Here is a 20,824-nt window from a genome sequence, read left to right as displayed (position 1 = left end):
ACGCAAGAACAGATCGAACCAAGGCCGGTGTTGAACAAGGAAATGAGCAAGAGATAGAGATGTATATCGGGTAATGAGATAAGTGGGGTGTCTCTCTTTTGAGAGAATGGAGTTGTGTGTATGCAGACCTATCACATGGGACTGTTGGCTAGAATTTTTCTTAAGAATGAAAACCTGGCATCTATCTATCTATTATTATTATTAGTAAGTGGCACGTGCTTTGCACGTTTTGGTAGCTAAGAAGAGTTCAATATTTTAAAAGGTAACCAATAATGATTTATGGTGCTCTGAGAAATGATAAAATGAGATCAATAATTTTTTCTGGGTCATTACAGTCAATTTCATGTGAAGTATACCAAGAGATGTTGAGAAATATTTGGGGTCTATTTTTAGTGTACTAACTTTTTACCGAATTTGATTCTTGTTTAAAGTTACTAGTTAAATGCCCGTGCGTTGCCACGGGTATGAATAAAAATAAAGCGAAACATTTCTTAGTTTTTTGTGAAAATATGGAAATAGAAAGAAAATACGAAAAAGGAAACATAATTTTCCTTTGGCAAAAATGGAACGTTGTTTTCCGATGAAATAGACGCGGGACAGAAATTCCGTTTCCCCAACTACGGAATTTCCATTTTACAGCTTCATGTGCATGATGCAATACAACAAATTTAATATGTGACTTTATCAACTCGAACCGTCAAAGTGGCCCATTGATCCCTTCGTTAGTTTGAGGAAGCTTCCATGATTTGTCCCCAAATTCCTAGCATATTCTCTTGGTTCCGACATACATCTGCTTTCTGATCCGTGTTTGCACCGTATTTGGTCTACATCTATTTCTGATAATATTTGTTTCCGAGGTTTCTCTATCCGTTTCCGGTTTTACAAAAAAAATATGAATAAAGTTATGGCAGCATATCATTCAGTTCTGGCCGGTTTCCGCTCAGTTTTCATCCTTACCCATGGGAAAATAAACTTAGATACATAAATATTAAAAACAACATAGAGAATATTTATCTGAAAGTAAGTGATTGAAACGAATCATACATCGACTCTGCATTCATATTCACTGATGGAAAACTGCATTTTGTAGTGACAATGTTACATTCATGCGGTTGTGCCTCCATGAGGAATAAGAAGATACAACTTTCGAAACGATGATGTAAACTCTAGTAAAACTACTGATCACGTCAACCTTTTTTATCTGTATTTTGATCCTTCTAAGTTCCAACTCTGTAACTGCAACAAATGCCACATATGATTGAAAGGCCACAATCACCAGTGGAGCTCACACACATATCAAATCTAGACTACTCTATAATCTATCTTGTACGATGTTATAACATCTTTCTAATTTGAGAACCCATCATCAATGCTTAAGATTGCTTAGCTAGTTAGCTACCCAAATACATGTGGCATAAGCTATGCATGCTCCATTCTTTGATATGCTACCTGATGCATCATTCTAGGGCTGTAAAAATGGGGAAAACAAAGTTGCTTATTCAACTACTCCACCCCAGAGTCTAGACAATACAATTGGGGACTGGCACTTCCATTTTGAACAAAATGTGCAAAGGCAAACAATAGAATCGAACCGAATCACTTCATTAAATCTAACACTAAAATTTCTCATTTTATGTTTGAGTAACTACTATTGGCATATATCATTCCGAGAAATTACATATAATCCATGAATTCTTGGTTATTACCTTTTGAACGATGGAAGTGAGACTATTTTACAACATAAATGTATACTGCATCATTTCTCTAATGTTTAATTATGAGATGTCTTTTAGAACAGATGGTAATAAGTACATCACAGGGTTCATTGGATATGAATGAAAGGTAACCATGGAACACCTACTTTTGGATCATGTCCTACTTCTTGTATTTGCGTAATAGTATTTTTATGGAAAATTCTACAGAAGGTCCTGACAATTAAGCTCATTAGTTCTTGTGTAACTTTGAGATAGGCATTGCACCTGCCTAAATAATGAGCTTAAGACAATCGAGGAGTCGTAAGTAGAAAAGTGTTTTTACTTACTAATTTGCAGATATTACTATATGGACTAAATAATAGTTCCTTTGCTTCTCATATCTAGCCGCTAGCTGGTTAGAGGCTGAAAATATTCCTTCAGACATAACCAGGGTAGTTTTACTTCACTGTACCAAAAGTGCTGCTAAGTGAACAATAGATTGCTCAAACAGAAGAGCAACCCAGATATTGACGCACTACAAATACAACTGAATCACGCCATTATAAAAGCCTTAAATACCTATTAGCATATAGATCGTGATTATTTCATACAATTTTTCACTCCCTTCATATCCTTGCAATCATTTATGTGAACATCTCAAAAACACCATATATGTAAAACTCTTTTATTAATTTAATAAAACAGTGCTTATGCGTAAATAAATTATCTGTCTTTCCGTTCAATGTAGCTACTCCCTCCAGTTCAAAATAATTACCCAAATATAGATGTATCTACACACTAAAACATGTCTAGATAGAGCTACTTTTGGGTAATTATTGAAAACCGGAGGGAGTATTAGTTTATGGAGTTAAAAAAGAGATGGAAAGTATGCCCAATTAGTTCCATTCCACCTCTTTACCTTTCCTTTTGCATTTCAGCTACAAAAGTAAACAATGTAGCTTCAAATCGCTTGAGACATGAATTCCAGAAAATAGCATTTTTCATTGCAAATGCAAGTTTTCTTTTCAAACATAACCAAACCATACAGGATAAATTGTATCAATAAAGAAGTAAAATTACATGTACTGGGCAACAAATGTGTTCCCAAGAAAATTGCTGCACTCTATAGTCTTCAAACGACCACATAGTTTGGATATTAGAGTAACTTTGTTATTGTGGTACGTCAAAGAGCCATCTCTGATGTCTCAACAATCATTGTATTGTAATATGGTGTGCCCAGCCAACTAAACCAAGTGCAGGAAAGCATGAACGAGATGCATGATCCAAAAATAACCCTGATGTTGTTTCAGGATATGAAACTGAAACCCAAAACGTTCATGATGTTAGTCTCTAAGCATAGACATAACTGAAGCTGAAACTTTTTCAAAACTGAACCTATTTCGAGATGCAAATTATGTATGGGAGAAACAGAGATGTTGGGCTAGTGCAGCAGGAGAGATGGTAGACTGACCTCGCCATCCTCAAGGCTCCTCATCGAACTGAATTTTCCTATCACCGGCTCCATTCTTCAAACTTATCTATACGCTGTCCCAATGTACTGAAACTGCTGTCCAACCGAAGACATAATGAATAAGTTAGCACTGAAGAAATAAATCAAAGCAAGTATAGAGATGTCTTGAATTGGTGGTAATATCTTTAGTTTTTTTACTTGCTTACATGTTGCATACTTACACCAGTAGACGTGCTAATCAGCTCATATATATTATTTGGGAGCGAAAGAACACAACAAATTTAGTGTTGCATCTCTATTTGCAGCTTCTGTTAGGCCGACCCTTGTGTACATACGCATCTGAAACTCGTCTAAAAGGACAGAAAGTGAAGAGCTTCTGAAACTTCATGCTTATCTATGAGCTGCAGGCAACACACGGCAAGCATCCTTAGCGCCTAATGTTCAGAAAAAAAAGCAATAAGCATAATTAGTTCAAGTTGTTAGTTGAAGACTACTTGAAGTAAAAAAAAAAGCAGTTAGAAAATATCAGTTGCCTGATTGGCTTTCAAAAATATTAATCGTGAAACCTAGCTACAGTTGATGTTCAAATTATTAGTTGTGTGTTGGCTTTCAGAATTGAAATCTAGCTATATGGTTCTCTTCTATAGATATTTTTTCTACATATTTGAGCACATGCTTAGTTCTCTCTAGCTCATCCATCCTAACCAAGGTATCCATCCACTTTTTTTTCTACTTTTACATAACTGTCTTCTATGCGCCAAGCAGGACACGCATATGAATCTGTGGCATTGCACTCATGAGTCTGAAAATTTGATTTTTTTCTTTCTAAAATAGATATTTGTCATACATCTATAAATGAAAATATGGGAAAACTTCCCTGATTTTGCATCCTTCCACTCGTTTGACTCCAGTTCTAAACTTCCAATCCAAACATTCTTAGTATCCCACCAGGGTCGCGCACATGAACAACGATTTCCACACGCCGACAGGCGCCTAGACTGTGACCTTTTGACCGCGTGGTTGCAGTGATGTTTTTTTTTTTTTTTTTTTGAGAGGGTTGCAGTGATGTTGATGCATCTAAGAGTTGGAGTACCCTTGCTAGGCTCCCAGCTGAAGACACCATTGTGCACGGCTTACTTATCCGAAGAATGCCATTCCCTCGTCCTGTCATCCACCAGCCCGGCATGGTTGCAGGCTGCTAGCACTCCCGTCCCTGGAATGTTCTACTCGTCCGGTTTTTCACCATCAGAGGCTCAGAGCACATCTCACCGAACGCCTCCAGTGACATGCTCACCTTCCCTTGTGTGTAATTTTGGATCAGTCGACTTTCACCAGCATGTCTCTGCAGGCCAGAACCCTTCAGCCTGCATCTTTATCGTCCCTACTCCCCGGTGGCGGCAGAGGCCGGCTGTGCCCGCGCCCGCGGTGTTCCTTCTGGGACCGATCGTTCTGCTCGACAGCCATTCACCTCTTTCCTTCTCCCGTCCCGGACGGCGCACCGAACAGTAGCCCTAGAGGTGGAGGGACGGTGAGGCGAGTCGCATCCCTCAGGCGCGTGGCGTGGATCTGCGTCTTGCGGCGTAGAAGCGGTGTTCCCGGCCAGCATGATGGAGCAATCCGATGCCAGCCGCCGGCGTTGGCGATCTAAGGGGAAGGAGTCAAGGAGGTGGTTTGCTCATACAACCAATCGTGGGCAGGGACTCGGCGGAGAAGGAAAAACAACGAATCAGTATTGGGCTAATGGGCTTTAGCGTGAGGTAGCGATCAGAACAAGAGAGAGAGAACCGATGAAGGAGCGAAGGAGTTTGGTCCGAGCGACGTACCGATTGACGACGGAACGCGTTCGTATTTTTTATTTTAAGTAGTAGAGATTTCTAAATAAGAGATATGTGACCAGACAAACAATTTAGAAAATATAAAGACCAAAACATATTAATTATTTTTTATATAACCATGTCATGTGCAACCATTTCGTCTATTAAGGTTATCGTTTATAGTGCATTTTTTATTCTATTAGAAATCAGGGTGTACCTTCTTCAGCTTTTAGGGGCAAGGTGCAAGTGTATTTTCTTTCTATTCTTTCCATCCCTAAATAAGTCACTCGGTTTGTCCACATTCATATTACCTACACATGTTCTAGATACACACGAATCTAGAAAATCCGCCCTGTTAGCACAAAGTCTGTAATTTTGGTTCCAATTTTTTTATTCAAGTGGTGTAAAGAAAACCATCATCACAGAACAGATGAGATGTGTGAAATATCCCTTTCAGTTGTTTCTATTAGTTAACATTTTTGATACAAAGCAATTGCAGCATGAAAAAGAAAATCAGTCTAGATGTAACTCCATAGTCTGCTGGTCGTGGCAGGTTTTCCATAAAAACAATCCTGCGCATGTACGACAGGTCCTAGTTCGTGTTACGCAAAAGTTCAGCTCGATCCTGAATTAAATATACATTCACACAGCAAAGCACAGAAGCTGCAAGTTTGTATGAGCTTTTGTTTTCTAGAACGTTCGGCTAGTTGCTAGGAGGTTCACACGGCAAAGCACACAAGCTGCAAGTTTGTATGAGCTTTTGTTCTCTAGAACGTTCGGCTAGCTGCTAGGAGGTTCACACGTGCACAATGGAGCTGGACTGATTGGATGCACAGTGCAAACCAGGAGGCGAATCCAGCACAGCACAGCCGTTCGATCATTACCGATGATACTTGATGGACGGCGGATGATAGTATTGTACTGCAAATCAACGGCTGCAATAGCTTCATAGGTGTTTTGGCGGGAAACTGTGAACGGGTCGGTAAATCCAAATTCAAAACTGCCACACTACAGTAGTAGAGATATATGAATCAATATTTTACTCCCGCCGGTGTAGGAAGTGAATCAATATATACACTCAGCAAATGCATCAACTCCACTTTAAAAGATACATCAAATCCACAAGTAGCAGCGTGCTTAGATCAGAGACGAATCTGGAGATCCCGTAGCGTGCGTTGTGCTCCTGGAGGTTGACGAACCGGATGGGGAGCGACAAATCCGGAGCATCTTCACAAGCTTTGTGCTGCCCAAAATGCTGCAGATCGGAGATCCCGTGGCATGCATTGCATGTGCTCCAGGAGGTTGACGAACCGGATGGGGAGCGGCGAATCCGAACGGGGACGAGCTCTTCCCGGTGGTGCCCGTGTCCGGCGACCGACAGGGAGGCGGAGAACGGCGGTGGGGCGTCCGATGGCAAGACAGAGAATGTCGCTGGGCGGCCGATGGTGAGGCAGAGAACGGCGGCTGGGCGGCCGATGGCGAGGCGGCCACCGGCGGCTTGGCAGCCGATGGCGAGGCGACCACCGGCGGCGGGGCGTCCGATGGCGAGGCGGCCACCAGCGGCGGGGCCGCGGGTGGCGGCGAACCCTTACCCTAGCTGGCCATGGCAGTGAGATGGTGAGACTTGGGAGGAGGGGAAAATGATTCTCGGGGTGGTCGGGCTGGACCGATTGAACTGGGCCGAGTGGGTTATAAGGAGTGGCAAAAATTTTGTAAAGAAGAAAAACTACAGAGGGCAATTCGGTCCTATGGCACTCGGGAAGCAGGCAAAAGCTTGGGAAGCACCTCCCGAGCTGCTTTCGCTCGCGGCCGCTCGCATAGTGCATTTCGAGACCCTGCTTCTGGCAAGCGCTTTTCAATTATTGGGTGTTTGTTTGGGACCTCAAAAGCAGAAGCAGAAGCCTAAACAAACAGAGCTTTAGACTGATTTCTACTCACGTCGCAATTTATTCTAAGATCACCATTTCAGATCTACAAGCTGGATCACCATTCCAACATAACCTAACAATTGGAAGACCCGGTTTCCCGCGTCGTTTCTCCTTGAACCCGGCCACTCGGGGGAACAAGACACAAGTTGACCATGGTACGGTACCCCATTCAAAGCTCCGTAGATATTATTGTACTAATATACTCCAGAATTTGACAGTAGAGTGCCATTTATCCGAAGGGACAAGCCAAACTATTTTTTTTTTTTTTGATACGGATGCTGCAATTTGATTCTTTAGACTCCTGAATTTTGACTAAGGATTCATCGTCATAACATGCTTCAGCATCTCTTCTCCTTTCCAGCTGTGAGTCGTTCTCGGTATTTATGAAAAGTGCTAGATTGTTGAGTAGACACTGGACCAGTGCGAACCGTACAGCGCGAAGGCTGCTATCCTTGTAATGATTGGCAGATCTAAACTCTAAGATCAATCGCGATCATAGTAATAAATACGAAGTATAAATGCGTGTGATCTTACTACTACATGTTACTATCTCCACAATGCATGGTATCATATACTAGTATTATAGTATTCATATATTAGTTGTTTTGTAGAATCTCAATGTAAATATGTGTACAAGATTTACTTGATATTATTTTTTGTAGTAGTATGTGCTATGATACGGTATCTACCTATGATACTAGTACACTCTCTCTCATCCTTAATTGCACTGCCACATCAATATTTTGCATGCATGGAATGCATGATACTACCTATGATACTCCCATTGTGGGTAGTCTAATGGATCATCATTTTTGCGACCTACGGAGTAAAACTCAATTCCCAGATGGATGGGCAGTTGGAGACGCACGGATGATGCGAGACCTACGTGCAACAAACGCACAGCCGGGGCTAGATCCAGTTACTTTAGTTTAATTAAGATCACTAATTAAGCATGTCTCAGATCTGTCGGAGCGCTTAAGATTTTTTTTTTTTATAGATAAGCGCTTAAGATATTCTTAAAAGAACTGGAGGCCGGCCTTAGCCCTGCGTTATATGAGCAACCCAAATAACTCACCAGGTGCAGGCGTATCCTATATACTCCAAAAAAAATATAGTAATTTCAAATAAAGTAAAAATTGAATTATTTTGGAAATTAAAGATAATTCAGTATTGTACTCGTATAAAATTGTTTGGCCAGGAAATGATTTACATTGATTTCAGGCAAAAAAAAAAAACAAATCTATGACGAATATAACGTGAATAGTCAAGTCTGTTTTTTCACCCAGTAAACAAGAGAAGTTATTCCATGGTGAATCTTTTATATACGAGTAAAATACATGATCATCTTTGATTCCGAAAAAGATTTGATTTTTTTAACCTTTTTCTGAATTACTATTTTTTTTAATATAGGTGCGCTTGCTCCCAGATTCACCAACGTATTTTCTCGCAAATAACGGCATATCAAACCGTTGAGGCACACAGTGAGGAGATACATAAGACTATCACTAATGGGAATATCATAAGAGCATCTCCAGCAGCGTCCTCCAAAGCGGTCCCAAAGGGCGCCGGATTTATCGTTCGGAGGACGTGTTTCCTTCGTGCCGCGCTTGGGGACGTCGCTTCCCAGCCGTGTTGCCCAAACGTGCCCCCAAAACTTTAAAACAGTGTATTTTAATGGATAGAAGAAAACTTTGTACTAATATTCAAATCGGTGCAACATAAACAAATTACATATAAAAACTTTGAAAAATATAAATAAATTACATATAATTTTTTTAAACTACTTCTTCTTTGATGGCCCCGCCTCGTCGTCCTCACGGTGGCGCTTCATGCTCGTCACCTCTTCCGAAGAGGCGGTGTCGGTCAACGCATCAGAGGAACTTGTGTCCTCCTCGTCATCGACGGTGCTCGCCGGCTGCGCCTTCTTGGCCTCAGCCTTCGCTTTCGTGTCCGCCTCCGCGTTCGTCCGGGCCAACGCCACCGTCGCCTCCTCAGACCCTTCCTCCTCCTCCTCCTCCGCCTCCTCCTCCACGGCCTCCCATTCCTCCGGATGTCCAGTGGCCGTGGGGAATCATCACCGCTGCTAAGCGTCGTGACTCTGTCCGTCCAATGGCGTCATCCTGGAGACTTGCCCTCGTTGTCGGTGTCTGATGGAAGCTGAGAGAGATCGCTCATCGTGAGAGGTTTGGATGAATGGCGGCCGGTTGTAGATCCGAAAGCGCCTACGTAGGGATCTTATTGAGCGCGGATGAACGGCGGCGCAGAAGTCGAAGAGAGCAACGGTTGCTCTTCCGCGGAGTTCACGCTCCACTCCGGCGGTTCGCGCGTCGATCTACGCGGTTGCCAGTGCGACGGTTCCCCTTCTCGGCAACTGCACCGTCGCTACATAGGCGGCGGTTGAGCGTCCGAGTCGCTGATGCGTCGGGCCCGCGCCTCCTCGCTTCTCATTTCGTTGTGTCCGGCGTGCCCGGAGCGTTTCCTGTGTAGCGGGGACGGGCTCGGGCGCCGCACACCGTATTGGGTCGCGTCGGACAAAAAGGGCCTTTGGGGCACGTGGCTGGGAACGATTTTTTGTCCGACGCGCCCCAATCCCTTTGGGGGACGCGACTGGAGATGCTCTAAGTAGTATCATGCATGCTATGTTGAAAAAATTTGATGTGGCGCACCAAATAATGAGGTGAGAGATGGGAGTGATATCATAATATGATACATATCATAGCACGTAAAACTAGAAAACTTAATGATAAACACATTATGTACACAAATTTACATCGAGATTCTACAAAACATTAAATATGATGATACTATGATATTATCTTATTATACTATGCAATGTGGGGTAGTATCATAAACTAGTATCATGGTGCATGATACTAGTGTATGATACTTCCCATTGTGACTACTCTAACCTTAGAGTCCTACTATGCGTGTGTGAAACAATTAAACTTTGTTTCAGTTAAAATATATGCATAGGAAAAACCAAACACAAGCACATGCATAAGTGATATAAAGATTTACGTGGAAAACCTCAAAAACATGAGAAGAAAAAAAATACAGGTGTGGATCTACCGGTCCACACAACCATCACTATGATCAACCTTGGTACAAAATCTTATCTAGACATCTAGAGATTACAACACACTTCTCCTCGTTGCCCACCAGAAACAACAACATCAACCACAAGAGGTAAGATACAACAAAGACATAGCTATCACAATTTATGTCCTCTTCGTTAATCAGCAAAATGCGCTGAAATCACATATCCAATTAGCACCACAATATACTAATTAAAAGTCAGCTCAATCACACTGTTTTAGTGCCTAAACTATTCGTCTATTAAAACTGGTTTGTGCTGAAACTGCAGCAGTTCGAACTGACTTAACCACTCTCAACTTAACCACTCTCAAATATGATTCTCAACTGACCCAAAACTCAAACCAACTAACCAGTTGAAGTACTCAAAGTAAGGAACAAGCTCACCGAGTTTGGAACCGATCTAAGAATATTAGAGCCTCCAAACACCAGTTTGAATACATACCAGTTAGATCTCAACAATCTGGACATAAATCACCTTAATCATTCCTCTCTTCTCACTTAGTTGTGGTGTTTAGTTTGTTCTCCGATCCTCTCATAATAACAGCCATGTTCTGGCGTGCTCTCTTGCTCTCACACACCCTGCAGCCACTAAAGATGGCTAGGGTTTTCTCTTTTCTACATTTCAAGGTGCGAACATCGATCAATAGTTGATACGTGTTAGGTTTTATAGGTTAATGTTGGGCTGCCAACACATCTCCATGTGGAGGCAAATGGCCAACAAGAATACACTTTCAAACAACTTATAATATGCAACACGAACCAACGGAAGATAAAACAAGAAAATGCATAGACTCGGAGGTGAACTGGCCAAGGTGATTTGGTACTCCTTGTTGGTCTAGCTCAATTGGACTCAGGCATAGTGGAGTTCTTCATTTTGAACAAATGCTTCATAATCATCTTATAGTAGGCTTTATTTGGGCATTGGATGCTCCACAAAGATTTCTAGCAGCCTCCCGTAGCTCGCCTGCGTTCTATCCAAAACTTGTCCGTACGGAGTAAATTGTATGCTGATCTCGCAGTGTATAAGCCTGATCTATAGTGTGCCTAGGATGCAAAATCTTTGCAACCATCAAAGCTAAGTGCATGCTCAAGATTCGATCATCAATTTTATCATTGAAAGAGGCTCGCACAATGTCTTCCTTCCAAGATGAGAGATCATCACTTAGAAAGCAATTCACCTTGGCATTGTCCTGTAATTGGCAGGTAGGTATGATAGAGCCAAGCTGGTGTATTAGGGGAACCCAATTATCATCAGAGATGCTTGCTCCATCACCGACCCTCTAAAAGCAAGCCCCGCTACAAAACTTCTCCCCCTTGGGGACACTACACCAAGTGCAGGAAGCAGATCTAGGCGTGGAAGCAGTCAAAATATCACGGTTTGGGAAGTAACTACTCTTAAGAACTCGAGCACAGAGTGAGTTAGGCTCGGTTAGGAGACACCAACATTGTTTACCTAGCATGGAGTGGTTGAAAATAGGCATGTCCCGAAATCTCATGCCACCATATTTTTTGGGAGTGCACATCCAATTCCAAGACCTCCAATGTATCTTCAGAATTAAGTTAGTTCTAGTCTGGGATTGCTGGGTTTTTTCTTAGCCAATATTTTCAAAATTTTGCCGAAAATGGGGTTTACCGGTTACCATGAGAAAATCATTATACCAGGCGAATTTAATGGTATCCACATAATTTGGTTAATTTTGATTTTTTGATAAGTTTCGAACGAACTTATAAATTCGTTTGACCAATCTCCGGTGGTATTTTGGTGGTGTGTTATGACTATTTCGTGGGACTATTTTTCTCAACGGCATGCCAAAACATCAAATATGCAAATTACATGTCTGTATGCTACTTATGTCTATGTGAGTACTTTTTTCTTTCTTTCTAGAAACCTGTACTTATGAAGTACAAAAGTTCGACCACCTTTTGTGTCAGAAAAATCTTTTGAGAATACATTTGAGTTTTGAGTAGTTTTTTTTTTTTTTGAGAACATTGAGTTTTGAGTAGTGGAATTATGATTTTGATGGTTCAAGCCCGGCCAGCAACAACATAATTTTGCAAGGTAACGAAAACCAACATAAAAGTCCATGGGGAAGATCAGGAAACCACCGAACTTTAGCCCAGCCCAGCGTGCGTTTGGGCCCAGCCTGGTAGTAGTTGATTAGTTAGGGTAGCTGGCAGTCTGGCATCCCGTCCAAGCACTCGGCCGCCGCCGTCCCACCTCACCGGCCGCTGCGCTACCAGCCCGCACCGGCGCCACGCACCAGGGCGCCGCCTGCCCCCCGACGCCGAGTACACCGCCGCTGCCTCGTCGGACGTCTGCCGGACGAGCTACAGTAGGAGGAGAGGAGTTCCTCAAGGAGCGCCGCCCGCCGTCGATCGTCGCCTGCCGGTCGTCCCCCATCGACCCTCGTCTGCCCGCTGTCCCGCATCAGCCCTCGCGTGCGTCCCCACCCCCCTAGACCCTCGCCGCCTCCCCCACCATGTACGGCGTCGGCGGCGGCGGGTTCAACGCGTCGTCCACAGCCTCCGGCAAGCGCAAGAACCAGGAGGAAGACGAGGAGGACGAGGAGGAGGAGACCGGCGACGGCCGCGTCCTCGAGGCCTGGGAGCGCGCCTACGCGGACGACCGGTCGTGGGAGGCGCTGCAGGAGGACGAGTCGGGCCTGCTGCGCCCCATCGACACCAAGAACCTCGTCCACTCCCAGTACCGGCGGCGCCTCCTGCTGCGCTCCGCGGCCGCCGCGGCCCGCATCCAGAAGGGCCTCATCCGCTACCTCTACATCGTCATCGACCTCTCCAGGGTTAGTTGCCGCATCCTACTTTGATTTCATGTCCCTTTAGGTTAGCCATTCCCGATCGAACACCTGGTTTGGGATCAATGGGGATGTCGAGCAATGCTGGTTGTGCCAATCTCGCCTCCTGTTGTTTAGTATGCCATCTTGTACTGCCAGTGATCTGGTGTGCTTAAGCAACCGGGCTATAGATTTGGTTCCCCCAAAATGGGGATTAGAGGCATCATCAGTGAAGTGGTGACTGGTGACCAGCTTAGCAATTCACTAATTAATTACTTTGGATTGATTTGTATGTTAGTAGTTTTGACGAGCAGCTTGTGTCTTTTTGTAGAGCAGCGGTGCTTCATTATGTTTGTGTAGGAAGAACTAGGTGCCTTTGACATCTGATCCTTGTCCTTAGCTGTGTTGATCCCACTACAGTTCATGCATATCTGTACTCGTGTTCTCTTTTAATAGCTGAGCGTGGGCGCTGACATGGTATAATTGGTGGATATTAGGGCATTTTCTAGGATTTGTTGGCATGGCAGTAATCTGGGGCAGACTAGAGGCAAAACCAAAAAATGAATGGAGGGGATGCCAATCGCTTAGGGCTCCTTTGATTTGTAGGATAGGAAACATATAGAATTGAGATGTCTTGTCTACTTGAATCTTATGGCAAGAGGAATTCTTTTTGATTGTAGTGAACGAATTGTCCACGAGGTCCAACCTAATGTTATTTTCCTTTGAAATTTACACTAGAAGATTCCTACACCTATGGGATACAATCCCATGAATCAAACATTTTCGCAGCAAAATTTCCACAGGATCTCAATCCTACACAAATCCTATGAAAATCCTATGAATCAAAGGACCTCTTAGCGGGAGAAATTGGCGAACTAACATTAAAACTAGGACATGTGAATTATGACAAAGACACTTTACTAATTACTATTGAGTCACATAGCAATTGTCTGTTTTATGTTGGTTTGACAGAACTTCATATTTCCTGTGCATGTATTCTGATGGAAAATGTTCATGTTTTTCTCTCTTCATTAACATCTCCTTTGACTCTTCTGCTGTACCTTGTGAAACTTTATATTTGAGAAACATATTGTCTACTTCTAATCAGTTATGCCCATCCGAATTTGTTGTTGCTAATTTGCTTTTGCTGCATTTATACTGTTCACAACTTATGTTTCTACTTGGTACTCTCTTGTAATCACCTCTTGTAAGAACTAGGTACCTTTGACTGATCTTATCCGTGTCCTTTAGCTTTGTTGATCCCACTACAGTTCATGCATATCTGTCCTTGTGTTCTCTTTTAATAGCTGAGCGTGGATGCTGACATGGTATAATTGGTGGATATTGGGCTATTTCTAGGATTCGTTGGTATGGCAGTAATATGGGGCAGACTAGAGGCAAAACTAAAAAATGAATGGAGGGGATGCCAATTGCTTAGGGCTCCTTTGATTCCAAGGATAGGAAACATATAGAATCGAGATGTATTGTCTACTTGGTCCATGAGGTTCAACCTAATGTTATTTTTCTTTGAAATTTACACTAGAAGATTCCTACGAAATTAGTTCCTATGGGATACAATCCCATGAATCAAACATTTTCGCAGCAAAATTTCCATAGGATCTCAATCCTACAGAAATCCTGTGAAAATCCCATGAATAAAAGGACCCCTTAGCGGGAGAAATTGGCGAACTAACATTAAAAGTAGGACATATGAATCTGTTTTATGTTGGTTTGACAGTACTTCATGCATCCTGTGCATGTATTCTGATGGAAAATGTTTTTATGTTTTTTTTCTTCTCTTCATTAACATCCCCTTTGATTCTTCTGCTGTACCTTGCGAAACTTTATATTTGTCAAATATATTGTCTACTTCTAATCAATTATGCCCATCAGAATTTGTTGTTGCTAATTTTCTTTTTCTGCATTTATACATTATAGTGTTCAGAACTTACGTTTCTACTTGGCACTCTCTTGTAATCACCTCTTTTCCGGCTGTATATTGATCATTTAGGCAGCTTCAGAAATGGACTACCGTCCTAGTCGAATGGCCGTTGTTGCAAAGTGTGCTGAGGCATTCATAAGAGAGTTCTTTGATCAGAATCCACTAAGTCACGTTGGACTAGTGACAATTAAAGATGGCATTTCTCATCGCCTTACGGATATTGGTGGGAGTCCAGAGTCACAAATCATGGCGTTGATGGGGAAGCTTGAGTGTTCTGGTGATTCATCTCTCCAGAATGCTCTAGAACTCGTGCATGGTTATTTGAACCAAATCCCGTCATATGGTCATAAAGAAGTATTGCTTTTGTACTCTGCCCTTAATACATGTGATCCTGGTGATATAATGGAGACTATAGAAAAATGCAAGAAATCGAAAGTTCGATGCTCAGTTATTGGGCTTGCTGCAGAAATTTTCATTTGCAAGCATCTCTGTGAAGAGACTGGTGGGTCCTACACAGTCGCATTGGATGAGGTGATAAAATGTGCTTTTGTTTTCCGCTTTTACTGTTGATTATTAAAACCCAGTGGTGATAAAATAATATTTATTTCTTTTGACAGTCCCACTTCAAGGAATTGCTCCTGGAACACGCTCCTCCACCACCTGCAATTGCAGAATATGCTGCAGCTAACTTGATCAAGATGGGTTTTCCACAGAGGGGAGCGGAGGATCTTATCTCCATCTGCTCTTGTCATAAGAAAGTTAAGTCTGGGGCTGAAGGCTACATATGCCCTAGATGCAAAGTTAATGTGTGTGAGCTTCCAACTGAGTGTCGAACATGTGGTTTAACACTTGTCAGTTCTCCACATCTGGCACGGTCGTATCACCATCTATTCCCTGTAGCTCCATTTGATGAGGTGACGTTCAAATTGGGTCAAAAGGGAGGACAAAATTGTTACGGCTGCCAGCAGAGCCTCATTAACTCCGGTATGTCACAGCTCATATATGCAACCTTTTCACTTAGGTTATTCATTTTCAAATGAGGAAATATCTTTTGTATCCATGGGTCTCATTTCTGGCAAAAAGGGGATTATTGTAACGATGCAGATCCAGTCGTTGTTGACATTCTGTCTGTATGATCTTACATTTAGTAGCAATTGTTGTGTAAACCATGGTATACTTTTTTTGACCATTAATTATCACATCTGAGTGAACTTTGGCCACTAAATCTCATGAACAAAATATAGTGGCATAGTGTGAATTGGAGGATCTAAAAGGGTGGAACCAGCCTTAAGTTTTTCAGCAGAAGCGATCCGTCAACAAAAAATTGCATAATCATGCCGTTTCGAGAATGGTGGAAACTATTGAGTAGTATCATTAGCACCTATGAGTATGCATGTTCTATCTTTGTCATCTCACATGATTCTCCTTTCACGGTAATCCTATCAATGTTTTCGTTGTATGTTACTGTAGAATCTTATGTGTTGTGATCTTCATTGACAAACCTTCCATGTCTTTGCAGCTAGCCAATCTAATCTGCATGTATGCTGTCCGAAATGCAAGCAGCACTTCTGCTTTGACTGTGACATCTACATCCATGAGAGCTTGCACAATTGCCCTGGTTGCGAGAGTCAGCGCAGTTTGCCTTGATAGAGATGTCATTGTGTGCATTATTCAGGTGTTGATCTTTTTTTTGGTCAGAGAGCTGCTCATTCTTGTAAAGCTTTCTCGCACAGCTGACAATTGATGGCAACAATGTTGGATAATCAAACAATGTGCAGATAACACCAGCCATCCATTTTGTTGACGCCTCTTGTTAGATTGAGTTAGCTAGTTAAGCTCCAGATACAATTTTAGAGGCTGAGATGGTGAGAAGAGATGTTGGCAAATGTACAACGTGAACTGGATCCTATAGTTCTTGCTGTTTTTTTCTTCTTCTGAAGCAAGATCAATATATGTTTATTTCTTCAGCATCGCCGCCCATTCAAATTCTTGCTCAACTGGCAAATCTTTGTTTCTTGGTAAGGAACCAAATTTTCTGGATGTGATGTTTGGTGGCATGGTACATGGTTTGTTTTTTCTTCTGAAGCAAGATCAATATATGTTAATTTCTTCAGTATGGTGACCCATTCAAATTGTTACTCAAGTGATAAATCTTTGTTTCTTGCTCAGGAACCTATTTTTTATATGGGAAGTTGTGTGGCATGGTACATTGGTTGTTGTTTCACATCTTATATTTTCTATGGCAAACCTTCCTGGCAACCTCGATATCACTTGAGCTGTAGGAGTGATCTCACCACGAGGTCACCGGATTGCAGGGGCAGCTTTTAGAAGAGAAATGATAGTTCAGTGCTTTGCCAGGTTGCCGGCGCCGTGCAGTGCTTAATTGTGCACCGTGTGCTGTAATGCTGTATGGAAGGAGACCCTATCCTATCTGTGTCTGTCAGCGTCGCGATCTCGTCCGGCTTGTTAGATTGGATTATAGCTAGTTAAGCTCCGGATATAGTTAAGATGCCGAGGTGCTTAGAAGAGCCGTTCACGATTGTGCAACGTGAACGGGATCCTGTAGTTCTTGCAGCTTTATTCTTTCCTCCTCATGAAGCAAGATCAATATATGTTATTTTTTTTTTATCAGCTGGTAATCCTTGTTGCTCCGTAAGGAACCGAATTTGAATGTGAAGTTCTGTGACATGATACATGGATTATTGTTTCACATCTTAGATTTATTTTGTGGCGTTGGCCTTACTTTCAAACTGGATAGGAACACGCCCTGGGGATTGTATTGCCTCTGTCGTACGCTTGGTTGAAAACGCAAGCGGATTGCAGGGTGCAGCTAATCCAAAGGGAAAATGATCCTTTAGGTGCTCCAAACAGACGGTGTCGATGGCACAGCCGCACAGGTCCAGTATTTCAGTGTTTGCCAAATTGCCGGTGCAAGCGTATTGCGTCTGTATGGAACGAGACCCTATCCGACTGTGTTTTGTCGCCGTCGCAGTCCCTCCCAGCTTTCTGATAATGTTGCCCGGCACTGCTGCGTTGATGTTGTCCGTGGGCCATTGAGAGCTCGTTGCAATGATGCTTGAGTGGACTTTTGCTTCGGCTTGGAGGAGAGACAGCGACATGATTCACCATCCATCATCCTGCTCCTCCTGCTGCCTGTTACAAAGTCAGAACTAGTGCATCCATCATACTACAGGCCTCCTCACTTCTCCGTGACCGGCGCCGGCACTAGTTTCCTGAACCAGCCCGTTGGTGGTGTTGTGTAGTTAACCAGAACCCGGAACGTAGACGTCAGTGTGATTTGGGTCTTTCTTCTATCAAGTGGCTAAAAGTTTGCCATGATGAAGCCGCAAGCTTTCTCCGAGTCGGATGCAAATTGCAAAAGGCGCGGTGGCTTTCCGGGACTAGCCTTTTCTAGCCCGTAAGTTCACCAAACAGCTTTCTAGCACCAAAGATCATGGTGCTAGCTGCTGCTTTACGGCTGAAATCTAGCTGCTAGCTACCGTGAAAGATGTGTGTGCTTCGCTAATTATATATTTTGTATTGAGCAACGCGTTCCGCGAGCCTCGTGCGTCACCAATTATATTATTTTGTTCGTCGAGCTAGCTCAGCTCAGCTCGTTGACGCAATGAAGGAGACAACCGAACAGCTGCATTAGGACGTGATCCGTTTCTCGCAGCATTTCTTTGTATCGGAGGAAAAGCTGTGTGTGGAAATGCAATCTCTAATTCACGTCGTGTATCTAGCTTGGTTGTTAATAATTTTTTCCAGGTATCATAGCAGAAGTGTTTGTTATGCAACACAAGTTTATCAACCGAGGGAAGCTACAGAGCTACTAGTCAGCTCTGGTTTACGAAAGATGATGTGTGCACTTTGCTAATTATTACTACTAGTAGAATGCCCGTGCTTCGCCACGGCCCTTTAACGTAGTGTCAAATGCATAAGCGTGTAAATAATACAGGCAAATATTAAAGTATATAAAATAAATATATAATACATAAAATATTTAAAGATCCACTTCGCACAATTCATTTTGTAGAAGAGAAATGACTGAATACACTATTTATTAAAGCCATGGTCCGTTGACGCGTCTAAGGTATTCTCGCACGATCTCAGGAATGTTGTCTTCAACTTCATTAGCCTGATACTTGAGTATGTGTATCAGAAACTTTTTCCTTAGCTCGTAACCATCCTGCACAATTAATCTATCATGTTAACATGAAGTTTTCTTCCCACCAAAAATATAAGATTGTGAACATAGAGTACTCACGCTGCAAACTTGATGAACAAATCTTTTACCATCCAATTTCACCGCTTCTTGACGACCTGGATCTTCCTGTGGCGGAAGAAAAGCACTCCCTAGTTATCCTGCTATAAAAAAAGTGGCCTCTAGGATATGAGTCCGCGCGACAATCAGGACCCCCAACCTCCTCCCGCACGACCCCAACCCTAGCCCCCACCGCCGCTGGGCAAAGCCCTGGTGGCGTGGCGTCGGCGGGGGATCTTCCTCTGCTGCGCCGCGAAGCACCCGGCCTAGTCTTCGCGTGGTGTTCTGGGACGGCGTCGAGATGGTGGAGGCGACGTCGTGTCGAAATAAGGATGCTGGAGCTCGATCCCCATCTCGGCAAGGCCACTTGTGGCGGCGCCGGCGAGCTACTGGCCTGGTTTCCTCTCAGATCTGCCGATCGGGGGAGGGTGGATTCCCCGGGCAAGGTCGAATTTCGACCCTGCCGTGGAGTTTGCGAGTCTATTCTGGAGTCGGATGAGTGCTGATGTTGTTGCCTTCTCCTTGGCCGGCCGTGGTGGCGAGGGAGAGGACGGAGATGGCACCATTGTCTTCCTTTTTAGGGTTTGTGTTCTTCTGGTGGCTTGCGGCTGTCACGTTTTGCAGCTTCTTCCGGCCGGCCTTGGTGGCGAGGGGAGGAGGCGGTCCGACGTGGTGACGCCAAAATCGGCCAGATGGTCGGGAGAAAGACCCTTCTTCCTCCTTGTCGGTATGATTTGTTGCTACTGTTCTTCTTTTTCCTCGGCGCTGATGCTGGAGGGAGTTCCTGGTTTGCCCGGGCGGATGGCCCGGCCGTGGTGTTGGACCGGTCGGTTGACTCGAGTTCCCTTCCTTCCGGAAGGGACACTTTTCGCGGTACTCAAAGCCAAAGATGGCGACGGCTGCTGCAGGCGTGTTGGATTGGTGTCTATGCCTTCTCGACGCTGGTGTCAAGGAAGGAGGAAGCAGCGTGGTGGCAATTGCACCATGGTCGAAGATGATGACCTGCTTGCGCTTGGTTGTAGTTCTTTGTGCTGCTGCTGGGGTCTTCTCTCAAGTTTATGGGATGATGACACAGGGCTCCGGAGATCTTCATGGGTTATGGTGGTCTTAGGGTGTTCTAGCTGTTTTTGGTCCTTTGTGTTTGTGTTTCTCCGTGCTTGTAAGGGTCAACAACTTTATATCTTTCCGTGATATGAATGCAGATAAATTCTCAAAAAAGAAAAGTTATCCTGCTATAGGTTGCCACCCATACCCAAACGCAAACTCAATGAACCAAAGAAGTGGCTCTGGTTGTAGCATGTCAGTGATGACTCCATTACTATGAACAAAGGTCCAGCTAGATCGCTGCCACCAATCACACCACTGCTCTATTGTACAATAACATAAGAACAACACCTAGTACACACACGATGGTGCCACCAATCTTGGCCTGGCCCTCCTGTGTGCCCATGCTCGCCGTTTCAGAGCTGGAACAAGCAAAATATTGAGACTGAAGATCAACGGGAAATATGAATGTCTGAAGATTTTTACGAGTGAATGAGACTGACCTCACGAAGAAGGCCAAGATGAACGTCGAGGTGGGAACGGACGGCTGAATGGCGGCGGCGTAGGTGGGATTGGTGTAGCCGAGGCCAACCAAGAAAAACAGGTGTTGCTTCAACCGATCAGTTTGTCCGACTCCGAGCAGGCGTTCGGGTGGTTAAGCTTACCCTGTGAGCCAGAGAAGGAAGAAGGAGGTGAGGCCGCCGCGCCTGGGCAGGCGAGCTGAGCCGCGGTTGCGGAAGAAGGGGAGGGAAAGAGGACGGAGAGGGCGATAAGGTCGC

The 20,824-nt window shown here is 43.7% G+C and overlaps 1 protein-coding gene across 1 annotated transcript; it reads left to right on the top strand.

Moving 5' to 3' along the window:
* The first annotated feature begins 12,169 nt into the window (after nt 1–12,169).
* Nucleotides 12,170–16,704, top strand: LOC127335535 (general transcription factor IIH subunit 2). Its single transcript, XM_051362201.2, has 4 exons — nt 12,170–12,804; nt 14,807–15,268; nt 15,355–15,721; nt 16,257–16,704. The coding sequence occupies exons 1-4, from the start codon at nt 12,484–12,486 to the stop codon at nt 16,382–16,384; spliced, it is 1,278 nt and encodes a 425-aa protein (XP_051218161.1). The 5' UTR covers nt 12,170–12,483; the 3' UTR covers nt 16,385–16,704.
* The last annotated feature ends 4,120 nt before the right edge of the window (nt 16,705–20,824 follow it).

Source organism: Lolium perenne, chromosome 2, assembly GCF_019359855.2.
Source record: "Lolium perenne isolate Kyuss_39 chromosome 2, Kyuss_2.0, whole genome shotgun sequence".
In the NCBI taxonomy this organism is placed as follows: domain Eukaryota; kingdom Viridiplantae; phylum Streptophyta; class Magnoliopsida; order Poales; family Poaceae; genus Lolium; species Lolium perenne.
Note: the sequence above shows the minus strand (reverse complement) of the source record. Positions and strands in the feature narration are given on the sequence as shown.

What these genes read in the sequence shown, in the direction of transcription:
- LOC127335535 (XM_051362201.2), top strand. Translation starts at nt 12,484, where the DNA reads ATGTACGGCGTCGGCGGCGGCGGGTTCAACGCGTCGTCCACAGCCTCC. An exon ending in ACACAGTCGCATTGGATGAG is followed by an intron (nt 15,269 to 15,354) that starts GTGATAAAATGT and finishes TTCTTTTGACAG; the next exon opens with TCCCACTTCAAGGAATTGCT. An exon ending in GCAGAGCCTCATTAACTCCG is followed by an intron (nt 15,722 to 16,256) that starts GTATGTCACAGC and finishes ATGTCTTTGCAG; the next exon opens with CTAGCCAATCTAATCTGCAT.